The 20182-nt window shown below is 43.1% G+C and overlaps 2 protein-coding genes across 5 annotated transcripts in view; one reads left to right on the top strand and one right to left on the bottom strand.

Annotated features, from left to right (window-relative positions):
* The window catches only part of GAS7 (growth arrest specific 7), a 75655-nt gene extending 63203 nt beyond the window's left edge, over positions 1–12452 (top strand). For all 4 annotated transcript variants that reach the window (XM_066200776.1, XM_066200775.1, XM_066200777.1 and 1 more), the window contains 2 exons: positions 424–522; positions 1246–12452. In XM_066200776.1, coding sequence (XP_066056873.1) covers positions 424–522; positions 1246–1359 — 213 coding nt within the window. In that variant the 3' untranslated portion in view covers positions 1360–12452. The remainder of the gene's footprint in view (positions 1–423; positions 523–1245) is intronic.
* The window catches only part of GLP2R (glucagon like peptide 2 receptor), a 25394-nt gene continuing 17638 nt past the window's right edge, over positions 12427–20182 (bottom strand). Inside the window, exons 11-15 of the mRNA XM_066200863.1 lie at positions 20056–20125; positions 19522–19610; positions 18774–18912; positions 14800–14841; positions 12427–13410 (exon numbers count right to left, since the gene is read on the bottom strand). Of these exons, the coding sequence (XP_066056960.1) occupies positions 13093–13410; positions 14800–14841; positions 18774–18912; positions 19522–19610; positions 20056–20125 (658 nt within the window). The 3' untranslated portion in view covers positions 12427–13092. The remainder of the gene's footprint in view (positions 13411–14799; positions 14842–18773; positions 18913–19521; positions 19611–20055; positions 20126–20182) is intronic.

Genomic DNA, 20182 nt, shown 5'->3' with positions numbered 1-20182 from the left:
GAATGGGGGATGGTCTGAGCCATCCGCCCCAGTGTGCTTTCTGCTGCCCCAGGGAATCACTGTAATTTCTGTGGCTAGCCATAAAGCACGCACAGCTTCTTGCAGGAAACAGATTCCCTCTCGCTTGCAGCGTCTCTGAAGGCAGTGGCTCTACTCTCTGCCTTGGCTGGCTCAGTTTTGGCACCTTTTGGAAAGGTTTGACCCTCTTTTCTGTTGCTGGGCTCAGGCTGAGGTGACTGCTGTTGCTTGCTGTTTCTTATTCTTTGCAGAGCAGAGGAATGTGCAGCCACCGAGCCCAGCTCCAAAGCATGACCCTGGGGCAGTATCGAACCTCCTGGCAGCCTTTTGTGTATCATCCCTTTCTCTGGGCCTCCAAGCTCAGGTTCCAGTAAAAATATTGGACTTGTTTTTCTTCATGTCCAGGAGCTTGAGAGACTAGAAGTTGAAAGGGTGGAGATGATTCGGCAGCATCTGTGCCAGTACACACAGCTGCGGCACGAGACAGACATGTTCAACCAAAGTGTAAGTGTGCTTTTTGTTTGCTCCCTGTGCCCTGCACTGCCCTCCAGCTGAGCACAAGGGCCCCTCCTGACCTGGCCCTGGCTGGCTTTTGTCAGAGGATGTGGGAGAAGTGTCTGCAGGCAGCTTGCTAGTCTGTGGTGCCTCCCTGCCTGCAGTCCTGCTCCTCCAGGACTCCCTGATCACGTTTCACCCTGCTGGCTCACAGCTCTTTCCTGGGGGAGACACAACCAGCTGAAGTACATTTGGCCAGCATGAGCCATTATTAGCTCTCCCAGCATGATGCACTACTCCTTGAGGTCTTCTGTTTGTGCAGGGAAGATGCTGAACTGTTTCACTGTTGGAAAAGGGAGTATATATATATATATTTTTTTTTTCTTTATTAAAAACTGGCCGTTCATCAAATATTAAAATGTGGGGGATGCTGAGTCAGTACAGTTGTGTTTGGTGTAAGGTGCAGATTGCAGGACAGGAGTCAGAGGCTGCCTGGCTGCTGCCTGGCACAGGAAACCTGCCTCTGCTTCTTGATGTTGAGTCTCCTCTTCTCTGCTTACCACAAGGCTGCACGTTCAGACCTGTCTTGTCCATCCAGTCTCATGTACGTGCAGCTCTCACTTGTGTGCAGATGCAGTGTAGGAATGCCCACAGCTGCTCTGCAGGTCAGAGCAAGGACTCTCTGCTTGAAGTGTGCCCTTGACATTTGGATTCTTGTTTTCTTCCTTTCAGACAGTAGAACTTGTGGATCAGTTGCTTCGGAAAGTGGATCCTGCCAAAGACAGGGAACTGTGGGTAAAAGAACACAAAACTGGAGATATCCGACCTGTGGACATGGAAATATAGACTGATCTATAGTTGGATGTGATGAGTCCACTGAATTCAAGCAGGCTAACGTTTGTTTCTAAGGGTCAAAAGAGCATAGGGAAAAGGTTGTTTTCACTACCAGACAGACACCTTGTAATTTATGCCTGTATGGGCTATCTCTGTTCCATTTAGTCATTACAATGGTCCTCGTTGTGCTAAGCCTTAAGCACCAGACATTCCAGGGTGAAAAAAACAGATGTGTGCTTCCCACCAGAGGTTCCCAATTGCACGCAGCTTCCAGGAGAAATCTGCTTCCTGGCACAGAAAGTGCTCTGTTCTTCAGTGACTTTGTGCTCCACCCCTTGCATGACTTTCTCTATACAGTATGTTAGAACAGCCACGCAGAGAGCCTCTGGCCAGCAAGGAGATAACTGAATATGATGCAGGAGGCAAGGAAGTCCTGATCACGAATCCCAGGTCTATCACTGACTGCTCTCATGGCCGTAGGCAAGTCAATTAACTTTTCCTGGCTCCCCCATTTATAAAATCTGTGCATCTAGCAGCAGTGTTGTGTGAAGACATTGCTTTCATATGACACTGTCTTTCACCACGGCAGTGAAGTGATGGCCCTTCTCCCAAAATCTGGGGAGAAGATTCCTTGTTCTTCCTGTTTTATACTCCCTCTCAGGGATACATAAACCCACTTTCATGATTTCTGTTGTCGGCCAGTCGATGAGTTTGAAAGTGTTACCATCACAATTTTTTATCAGGAAAGACTTGGTTGTACTATACCTACCTCATTAGCTGTCAGAGTGCCCTCAATGACAGAAGGAGGTCATATTCCAAGGAATAAATGAGATGTTTAAAATCTTTCCTGCTCATGCAAGGTGTTTTTCCACAGAATCTCCTCAAAGACAGTCCTCTAATAGTTTACTTGGGATTCAGGTTTAATTTTCCTTTGTTGGTTTCTTCAGGTGAATATCACAGACTTTAAGTATTTGTAATTACCGGGTTTGTCCCGCTAAATTTTGGCTTTTATCTTTTTGGAGCCTGATTTTCAAAGGTGCCATGAATATGTGATGCCAGATTGCATTCAGCGTGGATGTAGGTGCCCAGCACTTCTGTACCATCAGAGTCTTAACCTGAGGTTTTTTTCTGTGTTACCCTTACTACAAACCACCAAAAACTGAACACTGCTCTTAGCAGAAGAGTGTTATGTAGTTTGGAGACTGGTTTTGTAAAGGGATTTATTTTCTTCTGCTGTTATTCCTGATTGAGCATTCAGTGTTGCTGTTAATATATTTTTTCAGCATTTCATACAATGCAAAGATTCTTCAGATTCTTGCTTTAGATCCAGGAGAAATCTTGATTCTCACCACTGTGGCCTTTACTCAGTGTTTACTGTGGTCTTAGCTACAATATCCCAAACCATACTATTTCATTTGACCCACTGTTTTGCTCCATTTTATTTCACTGTTACTGTGTTTTTCTCCCCAGCCCCAGAACTGCATCCTTCTTTTTGTTCTACTGCTATTCCAAGTTTTTGTTCAGCATCCTCTAAATGCTGTGAATAAATCATTGGGAATCAATATTCCTCTTTACAAACTGAGACACAGAAAGTCTTACCTGAAGCATGTTTATAACATTGCTGCAGTGGTTATTCTTCTGGTTTATTGTTTCAACCCAAAATCTCTTGCGTCTTTCTATTGCTCCCTTTCTTTCAACCATCTCTTTACTCGTACAGCTTCATTCCTGTCTTGCAGATGCCTTCACAACCCACTCGTCTGCTGCTTCCTTACCCTTTATAAACCTTTAGCATCCTTTGCCTGTTGGCAGTTGTAGTGTCATGCTCAGGATCACTGCTCCTGGTGGGACACTTCCTGTGCTGCGCTTCCCCTGCAGACTTGGGAATTTGGATTACAGTTTTATTCTTGCTGTTGGAAGGCTCACTGTGATGTGAACCTCACCTGAGTTCCTGCACAGACCACTGCAACACCAGTTGAAGTGTTTGGTTTGCCTGAGTGTCCTTGAGCTTAGTGAGAGCCTCCCTGGAATCCTCTTCTCCTTCCCATCTTCCCTCCAGCAGGGCAGTTGAGGATCTCTCCTTTTCAGTCTTTCCACTGATTCACTCTCTGTCTTGCTAATTTTTGGCCATATCAGTGTATACTTCTCCTAACTCTTCCCTTGCACTTCAGAGGACAGGCACTTTCTTATTTTTTTAAGCCACAAGTGCAGGTTGAACTGTCAAAACTTCAGTGGCCAAAACAATGTGAATAGGAGAAAGCTGCATTTCAGGTTGCCCCCTGTTCTAGGCTCTTGGAAATTGAAGTGAGCAATCTTGACAGTGCCTCAGCACATTCTTGTTTTGATTGCAAAACAAAGCTAGTTGTGCACTTTATACACTATCCTCCTTAATAAATACCTGAAATACTCTGTTAGCAATTACACTTTATTTTTCCTCTTTCTTTAAAGAAGTTTGTTACTTTATCTGGTTTGGACTGGAAATACTGTCCATTAGCACAGGTTTTCAGGCTTTGTTAAAAGTTCCTAGAGTTGTCCCTGTTCTTAATGTCATTTAAATATTGGCTGCAAGCTAGGCATTTTATATAGAAATGTGCATTCTTCACCTGTTATTTGGAAGTGCTCAGCACTCAGAGATTTCTTGGAATACAACAGGGAGCTAAGACTCTTTGAAAATCAGGCTGACAAACAGAAATGCACGAGCCTCTTTTTTTTCCTTACTTGTACTCAAGTACATGGATAAAGCAAATATTAAGAAATGAGAAATAATTAACATGCAAGTTGCTGGCTGTGCAGCTCCCAGCAGCTCCAGGAGTGTTCTTGTGTGGGGCTGCAGTCAGAACACACCTCTGGAGTGTGGAGCCACAGGTCACCTACTGATGCAGCTGGAAAAACTCCAGTCCCTGATTCAGTGACACAGTGGCTCTGCCCATCTATTTCTTCAGTCACACACAGGGAGAGAAAGGGCACTGCTTACCCAGGTGGGTCCTTCACTACCAAGCACCTTAAGAAATCCAGACAAGCACTTTGAAGGTCCCCCTGGAATGAGTAGATGTGACTTCTTGATGTGATTATTTGATGTTTCCTTCTGAGCTGAGAACAGATTTACTGTTTCAGTTTCCCGTGCAGCCTGCTGTGTCTGCTCCCAGAGATGGCAGCAGACTCCCGTGTCCTGAGGGCAGTCCTGGTCACCCTGACATTCCTCTCATTTGGCAATTAAGTCTTCAAAAGACAGTGTCGAAAAGGCACTTTTCAAAACAATGAGCTTTTCAGTCCACAGACCTCTCTGGAAGAAAGCCTGCAGGCTTTTTGCCACCCAGTGTGCGTGTTGAAACAGGAGAGTGGCGTGGCAGAGGTTGCTGAAGCGTTGGCTCTGTGTGGACAGCATCCCATCCTCTCACAGGGATGGGGAACAGCCCACAGGCATCCTGTGTGCACCAGACGATCCTGCTGGCCTCATCTATCTTAACCAGGTGGGCAGGAGTCACAGATAAATTCAGATGAAAGCAGACACAGCGGGCAGGAGGATCGTTACCTCGGTGGCATCTCTCAGACTCTGGTATTGAGTAATGATGAGTGAGGCGCCCATCACTCTCCCAGCCCTGCTCAGCGCTTGAAAATCCGTGCTGAAAGGTGTCTGTGGCTGCTGCAGAGCTGTCCAGCTCACACCTGGTTGCACCCGTGGGAGACCAGTAGGTGCCAGTGCTGCCCTGGGGACCGGAGGACGGGCTCCGGCATTTGGCTGCCCCTACCCCAGCCCAGGTGTGCTGAGCCTGCTGTGCCTCAGGAGCCTGGAGCACACAGCCCTGCTGTTGCACAGTGGGAATGAAGTCTTTCCTGGCAGCAAATCCTGGTCTTTTTCCTGAGAAGCTTTGTTGTAAGAATAACACCCGTTTGCTTTGTCTGATTTGATTCATATGAGTGGTGCATCTTCCAGCTCTTTTTTTTTTCCCCCCTCTCCGTTGTTACTGTAGCCAGCCCTTCATCAGTGAAATACAACACTTTTCAGGACCTTTGATTTTGAAATTTCATGGAACTTACCTGTTATTTCAATGTGCTGACCAAACTTCATGCTTTTGGGTGTTTTCTGAGAGTTTTAAGGACTTTATTGGAGAGGTTATTTTGGGTTTTATTTTGGATTTTTTTAATCAGCCACCAGGTTTGGAAGTGGAATAACTTCTTTTTGTGCTAGCCACAGTTTCTTTTTCCTTCCTGGATGTTTTTTTCTGAAGGGACCAACACATAGCACAATTCAATTTAAAGTTCTAATCCCATGCATTCCTCAAGGCAGAAACCTTTTGTGCCTAATGATGCATCTGAATCTAAGAACTGTACGTGGATAAAATCTTTCGCAGACCAATTTTTAAAAATATAGTCTTAAATTAACCACATAATAATCACAGGAAAAAAAAAAAAACCCACGTATAGATTTGAGACATTCAAATTTAATTCCCTCAACTTACATTAAGTTGAACTATTTCAGGTGTGTCGTAAGAGAAACTCAGTGGATATTCAGAACAAAAGCTTTCCAGCTGCTCTCTCCAGGTTCAGTGAGTGGACAGGACTATAATTTTGAATATATCAGGACTATAATTTTGAATATATGCAGTCTTTTAGGGCTACTGATTTAACAAGTAACTGAGTAATGGCTTGTATCACAACCCTATTAAAATTCTGCTAGTAGATCCCCTTGAAGTGCCTCTTTAAATAGCATCTGCTACAAGCACATGAAAAAATACACAGATTCACCCTAAAAATTGCCAAATCTCAGGAGCAGCCACTGTGCACAGATCTGTGCAGGATTCTCAGCCCCTTCCTTGCTCCGAGCTGTGCACCCTTTTAGGACAGCCCCATCTCCAGGAGACCTGCCTTTGGCTCTGCTAATTTGCTGTCCAGCCCAGGCATCCTAAGTTCTCAATGCTGAAAATGGAATAGAAAAAAAATTAGACTTGAAAGCAACTGCATTGAAGCTGATCTTTGGACCCATCCTTGGTCTCAGTAGAATAAGCAGGGAATTCTGCATAAAAATAGTATGCAGTGGTAATTCTGCATAAAAGAGTTGTTACACTTTATTGCATAAAATTAATTAATAGTAATGATAATAATAATAAAAGCCCACAACTTTTTTTTTTTTTTTTTTTTTTTTTTTTTTAAAGCAGTTGCAAAAAAGAAATGTTCTGGTCCTGCAACTCAAAAGCTGAATGTGATTTCAGGGATCTCACATCCGCTAACATATGAATCAGAAAGTCATGTTAATCCCAGAATTTGGGAATGGTTGACCTGAAATCCCTTGTTCCTTTGGAGTTTTTTGATAAAATGGCTGAGATTATCAGAAAAGCCTAAGGAATTTTTGGATGTCCAGAAACACTCTTTAGGGACAGCAGCCTCTATCCATTATGAAAACAGCAGGTACTAGTATTGGAGAAGAATACTTTCTTCTCCCCAGATGATTTCCTTGTTTTCTGCAGCACAAGGCTAAGATAATTCCACTGGGCAGTTCTACAGACGCTGTAGCAGCAGGGATTCACAGGCAGGCCAGATTACCAGTCATACACTAAACCAGAGTTTTCTACCAAATTAAAGTTGCTTATTTGGTCCTTTTCATGTAAGTTTTCCTAAATACTTCTAAATTTCTAGGAAAGTTGTCTTTTGCCAGTACTAATGACTTGTTTTTAAAGATGCTTAACCAAAATTTTATAACTTCCCATGAATTTTGGCTGACTAGATCCCTTATAAATAGTTTATTGATCATACAGCCTCTGTCTGGGTTACTAGTAAATCTTGGATCATTGTGGAAATTATAGGATGGCTTTTGTTCCCTAAGGATAGATGAAGGAATCACTTACTGAACTTAAGTTGAATGAAGAAAAGATTTAAGGGGCAGATCTTCAGCTCGGGTAAACTGGCAGGGTTCAGTGGAAGCTACTTGATGTCAGCTGTGGATCTTGTCCTTCAGTGTTGAAGGCATTTCCTACATGTAATTTTTCTGTCTTACTGTAAAACAATTTCATATGGTTAAACTGTATTTTCCTATATTTGTTCTGCAAGTTTATATACACCATAGTGCTCATCTCATCTCCTGTAAAATAAACTGTACAGAGACACATTGAGCATGGAATCGTCTTTACCCAGTTGCTTTTTCTTCTCCCACAGCCCCACACCTTGCAAGGTGCAGTTTGATCCAAGGCGTCCTGTGGGGTGCCACATGCACATGGATTTTGCTGATGTTAGCTTAATGCAGCTTGAATTTGCAGCCACATCACTGGGGTGTCATCTTCTTGTGGTTGTCCTTTTCAGATCTTCACATGATATTCAGGCACGTGTGGTCCCTATAGTTTTTATTTTCAATTTTTTTTTTTCTGGAAAACATGTGGTTAAGTGGTTCTTCATCAGGCAAGCTGACCATGAACAGCCTGAGAGCAGCTGCTGTGGAATTGGGTGTGTTTTCCATGTTTTAAGTGATCTGGAGCTCTTCCCCACCCAGCCTGTCCTTTACTTTCAAGCTTCACGCGCAGCTTCAAGTTCAGTTGGAAACTCTGCTATAAAACCTTGTCAAAGAATTTTCTCCTTTAGGTATTTGGGTTAACATGCATGCTGACAGGTTTTCTGACAAAGTCAAAATCAGGCCTGCCAAAATCCTGCCTAACCCAACAGCTGCCTGTGGAGGGGGGCTCAGAGCACCTGTGATGCCTTGGGAAGGCTGAGCTGGAACAGAGACTGGGCAGAGCTAGAGAATAAAGCAGATATTTATTGAAAGGTCTCCAGGATATACCTTGGGCAGGACAAGAGCCTGACCAGGGCTACACCCAAGGTGGACCCAAAATGGTCACAAAATGGACAACAGGTCAGGAGGTGTCACACTTTTGTCAGTTTTGGTCCATTTGCACATAGGAGTAGGCACGTGAGTCAGTTGGAAAAGTTAAACTTATTCTACGGTGGATGGAGTCAAAGTATTTTTAAGCCTTCAGGTTTTCAATGTGACCTGTGTTCTGCATGGGGCCCTTAGAAGTAAAGCTGTGTGTAAAGTGAAAGTAAAGCTATGTGCAAAGTTAAAGCAGTTGCTTTAACTTAGTTCTCGTCATCTTTCCTGGTTTGCTGCACTGCCACCATTTCTGTCACGTGGTTTCAACGAACACAGAGGCAATTCCTGAGTTGATGGTCAGATGGCGCGGGGAATTCTGTTTGCACAGCTTCCTTTGAACTAACCTCACACACAAGGGAAGTTGCAGCAGTCATGATCCTCTGGCTTGACTGGAACCACAGAAATACTCATGTCCTGTTTCTTCCTTGGGGAAGTTACTGTCTCAGTCCTTATACAAATGAAAACAAATTACAAACATGCACTGGTGAGGTATTTATTGAAGGGACAAACAGTCCAACCTCAGTGGTCTGTGCTGCAGGCTGTTTGCACTGTTGTTTTCACAAGTCCCTGAAAGCAGAGGATGAAAACCTTCAGCTCAGATTTGATCCTGACTTCCTGTTTTATCAAGTAGAAAACCAAACACTCAAGTCTCCCGGAGCTACAGAAGAAGCTGCAGTCTTTTTATTTACAGAACTATAATGGGGGTTTTTTTCTATTTTTTGGGACTTTTTTTTTGGACTTAGCAAATGTTTTAAGACTGTGTCACTTGTCTCTGGTTCTTTGCTCAAAGAGTCTGGGACTGGCTTTTTCTATCAGCTGCTTGGATGTCTTCAAGCTGAGTTCTAGAGCCAGCTCAGCTCTCAGGCTGCAGGGGCTCTTCCCACTGCCCTCCCACTTTCTGCAAGTCTGTTTAAGAGGGAGGGAGACTGGATGGCACTGTGGTGGGATGTGGAAATGTGGGGTTCAAGTCCAGATACCCTCCTAGCACTGCTCACAGTTCTCAGGGATCTTTCATGTTGGCTCACACTCTCAGGAGAATGCCTGCAAATTGTTGTTTAGGAGCACAGTCAAGAGCCTGGTTGCTGTGGTGCTTACAGACACCACAGGCAGAGGTGTGCTCAGTGCCTTTCTGACCTTTGCTGCTTTGTGCTTCTCCTCTGTTGCTGAAACCAAGTTATTTCTTACCTCCCAAATCTGTGAAAGGTAAAACTCTGGATTAGGCCAAAGGTCAGTATAACCAAGTGTCCTGGCATGACAGTGACTAGTTAAGCACCAGTTTCATAGGGAAGGGTGGGAGAAGAAAGCTTGGTCATGAATTACATGGAATACATTGGGATTCAACTCTAGATTACACTTTGATCCTCTGCTCAGGGACCCTTCCCCAGCAGTGTCAGTGTTGGAGATAAACAGCAGATTAAACAGTTTAACTGTTTAACAGTTTAACAACAGTTAAACTAGGCAGATTTTTTGCCTCCCTACAGATAGGTAGATGGACAGCTTACTCCGTGATTGATAATTGATCTTCTGTGATACCTTTCTCAAATAAAGTCCAATAAATCCACCCCTTCCCTTCCCTGAAAGGCAAAGGAGAAAGGAAAAAAGCTGAAGAATTCTTCCTTGTGCCTCTTTGTTGGTTTTGTTCCTTTCCTTAGTTCTTCTAGGTGGTGTTTTGCATCCTCTTTGCTCAGCCAGTGTGATGGACGTGATGCCCAAGGAAACAGCCTTCGAGCCTTTGAGGGCTGAGTATGTGGCAGCTGAACTTTAATTTCCTGGAGCTAATTGCAGTGATGAAGCTCACAAGCAGCTGCTTCTCACTGTAGCTGTGTGTGGCTCCAGGAATGACTGCAGAGATATCTAAACACGAGATGACATTTAGCACAGCAGAGAGTCTGTGAGATTTGAAATGGCAGGTGGAAGAAAAAATAGTTAAAGACCCAGAAGGGTGGTTGCTATGGAAGTTGGGAAAGATGATGTCAGCAAAATAACATCATGAAGAATTTTATAGGTCACAGAATTTTCCTTAATGGGAGCTCAGACTGATGGGAAAAGGGAAGAAAATTCCAGAATCAAATGAAAAGAAGTGAAAGGAAGGACCAGTATTATCGATTCCAAGGTATAACTGACAGAGCTTTCCAGGATGGGATGTTTGTGCTTTACTGTTTGAGCCTTTGAGGCACAGACCCTGGCACGTAGAAGCAATAAATTTAACAAAGAATGTAAGTACACATGAATAATTAGCATACAGTTGACATCTTTGGCTGTAGGAGGAGCCAGTGTGTTTGGAAAGTTGTGCTCTAGGTGTAGTAAAATATAAAAGATTAATAGCCTGTCTCACAACAGATTACTGAGATGGAATAAACCTTATTTGTACATATCAGATCAGTTATCACACCGCGTCTCATGGCAAAGCTCTTCTGAACCCCACAGGCTATTCTGGGCTTGGAATGCAATTTTTTTTTTCCTCATGCAAGTTTTGACAGAAAGCAAAATCCTTGGCAAAGAGAACTCCAAAGCTGTGGCAGTCAGGTTTGGGCGTGGGTTGTCGCTGATGTCCTGAGGATTAACGAAGCACCTTGTCTTACTGAATGGATTGACTCAGCAGAGTCCAGACTCCCAGGACTGTGGGAAGCCTTTATCTCCCACCAGGTTTTCTCATAAGGCAGTGGAAAGCTGGGGAGCAAAGGGGAGAAACCAGTTGATAAAGAGTAAAGAACTCTTTTCTCTTGTTACCAGCTCTGCACAAGCACAAACCCCTGGGGGAATAGTTAACTTCCTGTTGCCTGACAATTAGTCAGTGTGCAAATTAGAGACGTAATTTACACAAAAAAACACTTGTAAGCAAACACCAGTTTAGGTCAGGCTGTCTCCTCCACTCTTGTTCTGTCAGAACAAGATCCTGTTCCTTGTCCTTCCCACTGGTTCTGTGTGTCCGGCCTGTGCACTTGTAGCATCCCTGGCTGCTGCAGGTGGTTCTATCAGCTCACCAGGCTCCAGTGTCCCTCCAGGGGCTCCTCAGAGGGTGGAAGGAAAATCCCAGGAGGATTCCTGATCTTCAAGTTCCCAGGAAGACACTCAGCTATTCCTGACTCTGACTAACCTATTTGAATTGTGAATTGTGAAGTTCGCTGCTGTCTTCTAGAAATATTTAGAAATTGGGAGCTTGTAATAATTCTGTAAAATAAATAATGTGATATTCTTGCTGTTATCTACTTAGAAAGGCGCTTTCTGAAGGAATCCATGTGATGGTTGTTTTTGTCTGGATCAGACCTCAGGCCAACAGGGCCTGCTTATATAACAAGAGTTGATTTTTATAAACTGAAAGAGGCAAAAAGCCCAGACATTTAATAGAGAGGAGAAAAGGCAGCTAGAGGGACTGCTGTTCAAAACACAGAAAACTGGCTTCTTGACTGTATGAAAATCTTTAAAATGCCATGAAAAAGTTAACTACTTCACTGAGATGCCATAAAATCTTACCATTTCTATGTTTTTAACACCTGAGAAAAACACATTCTAAATCACTTCCATCTCTTCAATGTCTTAAACAATGTCTCCAGAAGAAATCAGTCCCTTTTAAATTGAGGAAGACACCGTGTGTAAATGTGCAATGTCTGATGTTTCCAGCGGCTGCTGAAGAAATCCATTGCAGTAAAATTCTATACAAGCAGAATTCACATTCTAGTAGAAAAACCTTTAAGAACTGCAGATGTATTATTTTAAAATGGATCAAACATTTACAGTTTATTAATGTATTACTGAAATATACAACTTTGCATTGATTAAATAGGTTAACACAGACAGAACTGTAAAAGAAATGCTTTTTTAAAAAGTGCCAGAAATACGTTCTTGAACTAGTGCCAGTCAATGAATTGTTCTTTGCAATAAAAGAGTATAAATGCCACAGGTTGCATGGCTAAACCTTTGTAGCCTGATAAATAACCATGGAAAGCATTGGTCAGTTATATAAGCTGGTTCATCAGATATTAACAAACTTGATTGCATTTCATAGGTCTCTGGGTGAGTTTGGGTGTGAGAAATGAAACTTTGCCATGGCTCTTGTTAAATGGAGGAAGATGGATTTCACAATACTCTTCTGGTGCTGTCACAGTCCCATGTCTTTATCCATTTTGGGTCCCCTGGGAGGAAGGTGGAGGCAGCACTTCCCACTGAGCTGTTTTGTCATTAAGGACCCGTAGTGCAAACCAGAAGTTAATATGGCTTGTGTAAAATTAAAAAAAAAAAAAAAACAAAACCAAGGTAACAAAAATTGTATCAGAACATTTCATTTGGGCACATTCCATGGAAGTATTTTGGGTTTTCATCTCATAATGATATTTCCAGCACAAACTTTTAAGTGAAGATGCTCAAAAATGCAAGCAAAAGCTTGGTTCTTCCCAAGTGTGTTTTTTGGGTTTTATATCTACAGATACATGTATATGTTTGGTCTGGTTTGTACTAAAATTGGGGTGGTTTTCTTGAGGTGGGGTATGATTTCTTCTCTGTGAAGAGAGGAGTCTTCCACACACATCTCTCTCTATTTGTGAACCACTCCTATGAAAAAAAAAACTAAGAACTTCTCGTGACGTGACTCGAAGCCAGTGACGTATGGATGGAGCTGACAAAATGTGTCTCCAGGGCCTACTCATTTCCAGAGTTCATCCTGCTTCCTTGTGTGCCTCACAAAAGCAAAAATGCTCCATCCAAAAGACCTCTTCTACCCCACGGGTTAGCAACATCCAGATCAAGAACGTTTTTCCTCAGAAAACTGCAACACCGGGGCTATCAACTGCCCAGCCCTTGCACATCCCCGAGCTTTGAGCAGCCTGGAGCTTGGAGAGATCTGTCCCAACGCTGGCTGCTGGCAGGTGCTGCCCCGTGGCGGGGACAGCTTCCTAAATTTCGCTTTCCTCAAAGACCTCCTCGGTGGTCTCCCCGGTGGTGACCTCTCCCTCGCTGCTGTCGGACATGCTCATCTGTGGGGGCCCTGCCTGGGGCTCTGTCCTCTGCCTGCCCAGCACCTGCTGCAGCTGCACCTCCCAGGGCTTGCTCACCTCCAGGCACAGGCGGTGCTTGCCGCTGAGGTGGTGCTTCTTCCTTTTCTGCGAGCATTTCCTGAGGTATTTGATGTTCTCCCCGAGGAAGCAGAGTTTGCAGCCGAAGGGATCTGCCAGCAGGAAACGGGACCACTGCTTCTGCAGCTCGGCTTTCACCTGAGGGGAGGAGGGAAGAGTCACTGGTAACGACGCCTAAAGTTTTAGTTTTCGTGTTTTTCAGATTCTGTGCTGCCTAGGTGTGCAGTTCTGAGTCTCATGTTGTCACTCAGCTCTTCAGAGTAGGGAGACAAATCCTTTTCCTGCTTGAAGGACAAGGACAACTCTCAGGCCCAAAAGAACAAACAAGGGTGGGCTGAAGGGAGGAACAAGAAGGATGGGACCTCACAGCCTGGAGCTGGAATTGGACAATTAAACCCCAATATACAAACGAAACAAAACATAAAAATGTAAGACTTTGTGACGGGCCAGCCATTTTGTGACCATTTTGGGTCCATTTTGTGACCATTCTGGGTCCATTTTGTGACCATTTTGGGTCCACCTTGGGTGTAGCCCTGGCCAGGCTCTGTCCTGCCCAAGGTGTATCCTGGAGGCCTTTCAATAAATATCTGCTTTATTCTCCAGCTCTGTCCAGTCTCTGTTTCAGGTCAACCTTCCCAAAGCATCAGTAATGACAGGTGACCACCCCTGTAGTTCACTGACACAAATACCTGTTGTAAAATGAGAGGAAGTGCCAAGTGCTGAGCTTCCTGCCCCTTTGGGGTTCACCTTGTACCTGCTGCTTTGAGGGTGGGAACAGATTTGTTTGCTGAATCAATCTGAAGAGTCCAGCCTCTTCACCCTGACTTAGGAACAGTTTTTCCTCTGCAAATCTGAGGTTTGTGAGAGCTCATGTGACTCCCCTGTTCACAGCCTGCTGCAGGGAGAAGGAGGAGGAGGAGGAGAGTCCAGGGGCCATGGAAACAAGGACCACACAGCTTTACCCAAGTGTTGCCCTGGTGCAGCTGGTTTGTTTTATTAAAACATTTATCTGGCAGCCTGATGGCAATCCTCAGCACTGAGCGCACCCCAGGAGCCAGCAGGGCAGAGGAGAGCAGGCTCCAGCCCCGAGTGGAGGAGCTGGGGCTTCCCCTGGCTCCAACAGCAGCGCTCTGGCCTCAGAGCTCAGCTGGACCAGCTGAAGAAGAAGTGGTGGTGGAAGAAGGTTTCTTCTGGTGGTCGAAAGCCAAAAGAGCAACTCCCAACAGCTGATGAGAGCTGCTGGCAATTCTGTGCCCTTTGCCAGTGTCACACAAGCACGTCTCTAGTGCAGACAAGTGCCAGCTCTCCTGATGCCTTAGGATTTTAGCTTTTATGTTTTCCATATCTTTGTAATCCTGCAATTCTTCAGTGTATAACTAAACTGCAGTGCTAGCTACTGTCTTCGCATCTTGGTCAAACAAAACAATTCCTCTCTAGGCCTGAAACTCAAGGACTTCTGACTGTCTCACAGGCCCTGAGAGATGTAAACAGTGAACTGAAAACTTCTCTCACAGCATCGTGTCTTACCTCTCCATTAGCAAAGCAATAGAGAACTGCTACCAAAAAACCCTGCAAGAGAAAGGGAGTGAGAGGGAAAAGTCAGTTTGCAGGAAATGCCTGAAGCTGTATTTTAAAGGTGACATTAGTGTTAAAGCCGTAAACATAAACAACTCCCCTTAATGTTCAAAAAGGAAATTAGTGCCTGCATTTATTTATTAATGAAAGGACCCAGTCACTTCTTTTTGTGCAGTTCTTTGGCAAGTGCAGGGCACATTTTGTGCACATGCTGAAGAACAGATTACGAAACCCAGTTTTATCTTCATTTTGCTACATCATGTTTTTTTTTTTCCACAGTATTGCTGATATACTGTGACTGCTGCTATTTCCAAACGTGGTAAAATGAAAAGAATGTAGCTTGGTTTCTCATCTATATGCTTGTTTGTGAATGATTCTACTGAGATCTCATTTGGGCTCTTTTTGTGAATTATTTCTATATTAAGTGATTAGTGTTAGTTCAAAGTTCAGCTATATTGAGTGTTATGGCCATTTGGAATTGCTGTTTTTCCTTTAGATTTAGATAAGCACCTTTAAAAATCCTACAGAAACAACTTGTTTTAAACCAACCCCAAAATTATTATTCCCATTTGCCTCTCTCTGTCTGTGTTTGATCTCAGGCTAAAGCAGCTTACAGGCTGCATCTCAGCCCCACAGACATGCAGATTTATTCCCACTGCTTCAGGAAATGTCCTTGTTTGGTGGGTCTAAAGGCATCTGTGACACAAGTTCTCATTAAGATAATAAGTACTCTGAGTCCCAAGTCAATATTTATATCACAGCTACAAAGGTGCAATTCAGCTGACAGCATTCAGTGGTTCCCACACTCATATTTTTTTCCAGAAATGTTTCTCCTTTGCCTAGATGAAAGTTTAGAAAGAAATTCACATACACAGAAGCTTCAACGTTTTTCATCATACCTAAAATGAACCAATGGCATACTGAGCCTGCTGTTAATTTTGTAGCAGTCCTGAATTATTTAGAGTCATTAATTCCTTAAGCATATGTGCAGTTTGTCTGCCACACACCAGTGGGAATGGGGACAGTAGAAACAGCAAACAGAATTGCTTTCTCCATGTATTTTATTTCTCTCACTTTTCATGCTTCACCTGGGTTATGGTAGGAAGATGTAGTTAATTAGAGTTACTAATAGGTGATACTACGTACAAATTGTAACTCAGTACTTACATCACATAAGTGTGTAATGTAGTCTTATCTAGTATTTTAAATATTTTGACATATTAAAATCTATTAAATGCAAATTTACTAGCTTAAAAAACAACTTTTTATGCAGAACTTCTGCTCCTGGAGTCAGCTCTCTTTTTTTTTTTTTTTTTTTTTTTTTTTTTTTTTTTTTTTTTTTTTTTTTTTTTGGGGGGGGTGCAGAAAGTTCATGACTCTGCTGGGTGATTTGGGGTTTTTTTTGTTATGGCACGAATTCTAAATTTGGCCTCACTGGGACCACAAGCAGAAACAGGATTTAAACTACACTCCTGAGCTAAGCCTGGTGACAGCCGCTGTGGGAAAGGCAGAGCCTCCCCAGATCAGGAGCTGCCCCTGTGAACCTCTCCGGGCTGATTTCGGTGTGTAAACACCTCTGGGAATCTCATTTGCTGCAGTGACAAGCAGGGTAAAATCACACCAGAAGGTGGAAGACTTCGCTGATTATTTATATTTGATGCTCACTTTATATCCTGGTTTCTTCAATGCTGGCTCGTTTTTCCTCCCAGTAAAATGATTTTCACGCTTAGAAACCTTTCCAGTGTGTTGTGACTTCTCAAAGACACGTTTTCAGAATTATCCCAGTGTGAGTGAAAAGGGAGAATCAGAGATTCGGAAGGAATGTTCATTAGCAGAAGCACCAATAGGAAAGGACAGATGCACAGGTAATCCTCACAGCTGTTGTTCACTTTTAATGACAATTGCAGTGTGATAAATTGTTCATCAAATAACTGGGTTTTCTCCACCAGAAACCTGTGGGTTTTTTCCTGAGGGTAACAATTTCCATGCACGATTTCCATGCCAAGATGTTTAGATTGCTCCATTTCCTAAAGCAAAGCAGCGTCATACCTACAACAGAACTCCTATTTAGAATTTAATTTCGTGCTCCTTGAAAATGTTTGAGTTAAACCTTCAGCTGAGATCCCAGGGATAATTGTTTTTCTTTAACAAAACAGTTTAACTGCCTTTTAAAACTACTGAGAAGATTTACAGACTAAACAAATGTAATTGTGTACAGTTTATGTGCTTTTTGGCTAATCCCTTCATAAATAATGCTGCAGCTAAAAAAGAGAATCTGCAATAAACATTGGCTAAGATCTCTGGGTATTTTTTAATGGAGCTTTGCTTCTAAATCATGACATGCGGCCAAGCACATGCATGTTTCTCTAAAAGGAATGAAGTTTGTGTTCTTTAGCAAGGGTGAGTAAGCTGGTTTATATATCAGATTTCTTTGTACAAGCCAGTAAATAAAATCTTCACTTTAAATGATTCTGCACTTTTAAAATAACATCTAGGCACTGCAACCTCTCCAAGTAAGGATATGTCTGACCAGGGAGCTTATATTCCAACATTAGGGTCCCTTCCAACCCAAACAATTCTGTGATTTTGTGAACACCATGTCAGCAAGGCTCCTTGGGCTTGTGGCTCTCCAGGAATTCTCTGCTGTCACTCAGGACATTTCGCCCCTCAAGCTGTGGTGGAAATTTTAAAGTATATCCTCAATAACGGTGTCAAAACACTGATGCATGCATGCACCAGAGCTCAGGTGCATATATGCAAAGGTTAAAACCCAGGATCATCGTAAATTGTGGGCAAAGTGCAGCAATGCTCAGATGGCTTCAGGCTGCAGGGGAGGGCAGCAGTGTCAGAGCAGTGAATTACTGAGGAGCAGCCACTTGGAGCCAGAGAAATTACCCTAAAAAAAGGGGGTTTGCTGCAAATAAATATCTGGAAATCGCTGCCCTGGTGCCCCGGGAAGATCAAGGCAGGAAGATGTGGGTGAAGGACAACTTTGCTGAGCAGGTTCATGGGTACAATCCCAAAAATCCATGACTGAGCAGGGCTGCAGAGCTCAAGACAGAGGCAGAGCAGTGTTTTGTGTCAGAGTGCAGCTCTCTGGCTTGGCACACCGGAGAGCAAACACGCACAGGGCAGCACAGCCTGTGCCTGGGCATGAGTGGCCATCTGAGAGTCACCACTGAGCTCCAGTGACACCTCCCTCTGCAATCTGGACCACTCAGAACTGGCTGTCTTATTGGAGTGTGGCTCCTTTACTTGCTGCTGACATCTGAGGGCAGAGTTGCCACAGCCACACTCCCTTTCCCCACCTCAGTTTTTACCAGACTAAGGCAGGGGGGGCTGAAGAGAAGCCAAGCGCCTGAAGATCTGTTAAACACTCCTGATCCTACGGGTGAGAAACTTCTTTTCCACCTGCAGATGGCTGCTCCATTTTTCGTTTCCATCCATGTGAGGGGTCTGACAAATTTTCTCCTAAAACTAACTTAAAAATTGATGCACTTTTGTGAGAGTACACCTAGGAGCCCACAATGTCACTCTGTAGAAAAGGTGAACAAAATGTCCTTTAGGGAAATGGAGCCCAAACCTTGGATGAGGCAGACATTCTCATGGTTATGATTTTGGCTGGGAGTGTTTTAAATGGACCATTTTAATCCTGTTCTCAGGGGTCTGGGGTGAACTGTTACCCATTACCAGAGGACACCTTTTTTTTCCCCTGAAAATGTCAGACTCCTTATTTTTTGCTGTTTGGGACTATCCTATTTGAGTATGCAGCTTGTGAGCGTTTTATCTTGTTACTGCAACAGCATATTTAGAGACATTGTAGGTTGGGATATAATATTAAATGAGAATTCACTGTAACTGTACTGAGCAGCAAATGCACATGGATCAATGAACCCTAAAAACAATACTTGCAAAACAGCACTTACATGAAATGAGCTCATAGTTAGCTGAATGAAAAGTCTTATATGTCTTGAAAGTCCTTCCACCTGTTCATCAGTGATGAAGGTAAATACAAATTCGTGGATCCCCAACAATGGAATCAGCACGAGGGTAGATCTTGCCAATCTTAAAAAGAAAATGTTTGATTATTGTGTTTTTTAAACGTCCTTGGTGCCAAAAATCAAGAACTCAGAGACAAAGAAATCATTCCAAAAATATGCCCTCAATATTCTGACTTTGGAACGGTAGTAGAAGTTTTGTGATTTTGAGAATAATATATGCATAAATCTGAGGAAAGTCTAGTTAAAAGGCATGTGTAAATGAATTTTTTCCCAGGGCACATCCTGGCCAGAATAAAGTAATGCCTGGCTCTCTATCAGGCTACAAACATAGCCTTTTCTTCCCGAATTTCAGTGACAAAGGGAAAAATGTGTCACAGCAGCAGAGGCCACAGGTGTGAGAGGAGATCCCTGAGAGCAGAGATCTCACTGCACTGAAAAGCCTTTGTGAAAATGCCCCCAAAACTCAGCACACAGGTGCCTGTCTTTGCCTCTCAGATAGGGAAATGTCTGGGGAGCCTGTTTTCCTATTCTGGATAGAATATTCAGAATATATCTATCTCCCATATCCTGAATATCTGTTACACCTGGTGGTGGTGGGTACACCTTTAGGGGGAACTGACAAGTACAAAATTTTTAAAAAGGGGCCAGGACTTCTGTGTCATTTGTTCCATACCTGTATTTGTAGTCGTGAAAGGTCATCTGCTGAGCTTTTAGCTTGGAAATCAGCATTCTGAGAATTTTTAAGAAGATGCCAAAGTTAACCTCGAAGGAAAATACATATGGTTTACTTAACTGCAAATGTTATGACACTAAGCAGTTAACTACTAAATAAATGTATAATTGATATTAAACTCTTGCCAAACCTGCCAGCAAATAACTGGAATGCAGCTGGGATGAGGTTGGAATACAAGTAGGTTATTGTCACATACTAATCATGCAAAGTTGAGTAACTTATCATTGCCTTATCCAGCCAGACATATAATTGGATCCATGATCTTCCAGTACAAAATTACATTTCAATTTTTTAGTACAGAACGCTGCTTCCTCATTTTTTGAACGAAACTTTAAGTCACTTTATGGCTCCCTTGATATTTCTGTGGCAGGAAACTGTATCTTATTTGTTCCAAAATTTTGAAGGACAAAAATGGCACTAATTACAAAGACCAAGGAGGGGGAAAAAAACCAATACAGGTTATATAATTCTTACTGCAATGGAAAACAACATTGGTCCTCGGATGATCCACCAGATCCCCATGTGTTCATTTGTTCCCCAGCACCTGGAGAATAATTTAAAATGTAATTATTTTCATAAGGAAAAAAAAGTTAGAATACTC

Source organism: Chamaea fasciata, unplaced genomic scaffold (genome assembly GCF_029207755.1).
Source record: "Chamaea fasciata isolate MVZ Bird 193981 ecotype frontalis unplaced genomic scaffold, bChaFas1.0.hap1 SCAF_19, whole genome shotgun sequence".
Classification (NCBI taxonomy): Eukaryota; Metazoa; Chordata; class Aves; order Passeriformes; family Sylviidae; genus Chamaea; species Chamaea fasciata.
Note: the sequence above shows the minus strand (reverse complement) of the source record. Positions and strands in the feature narration are given on the sequence as shown.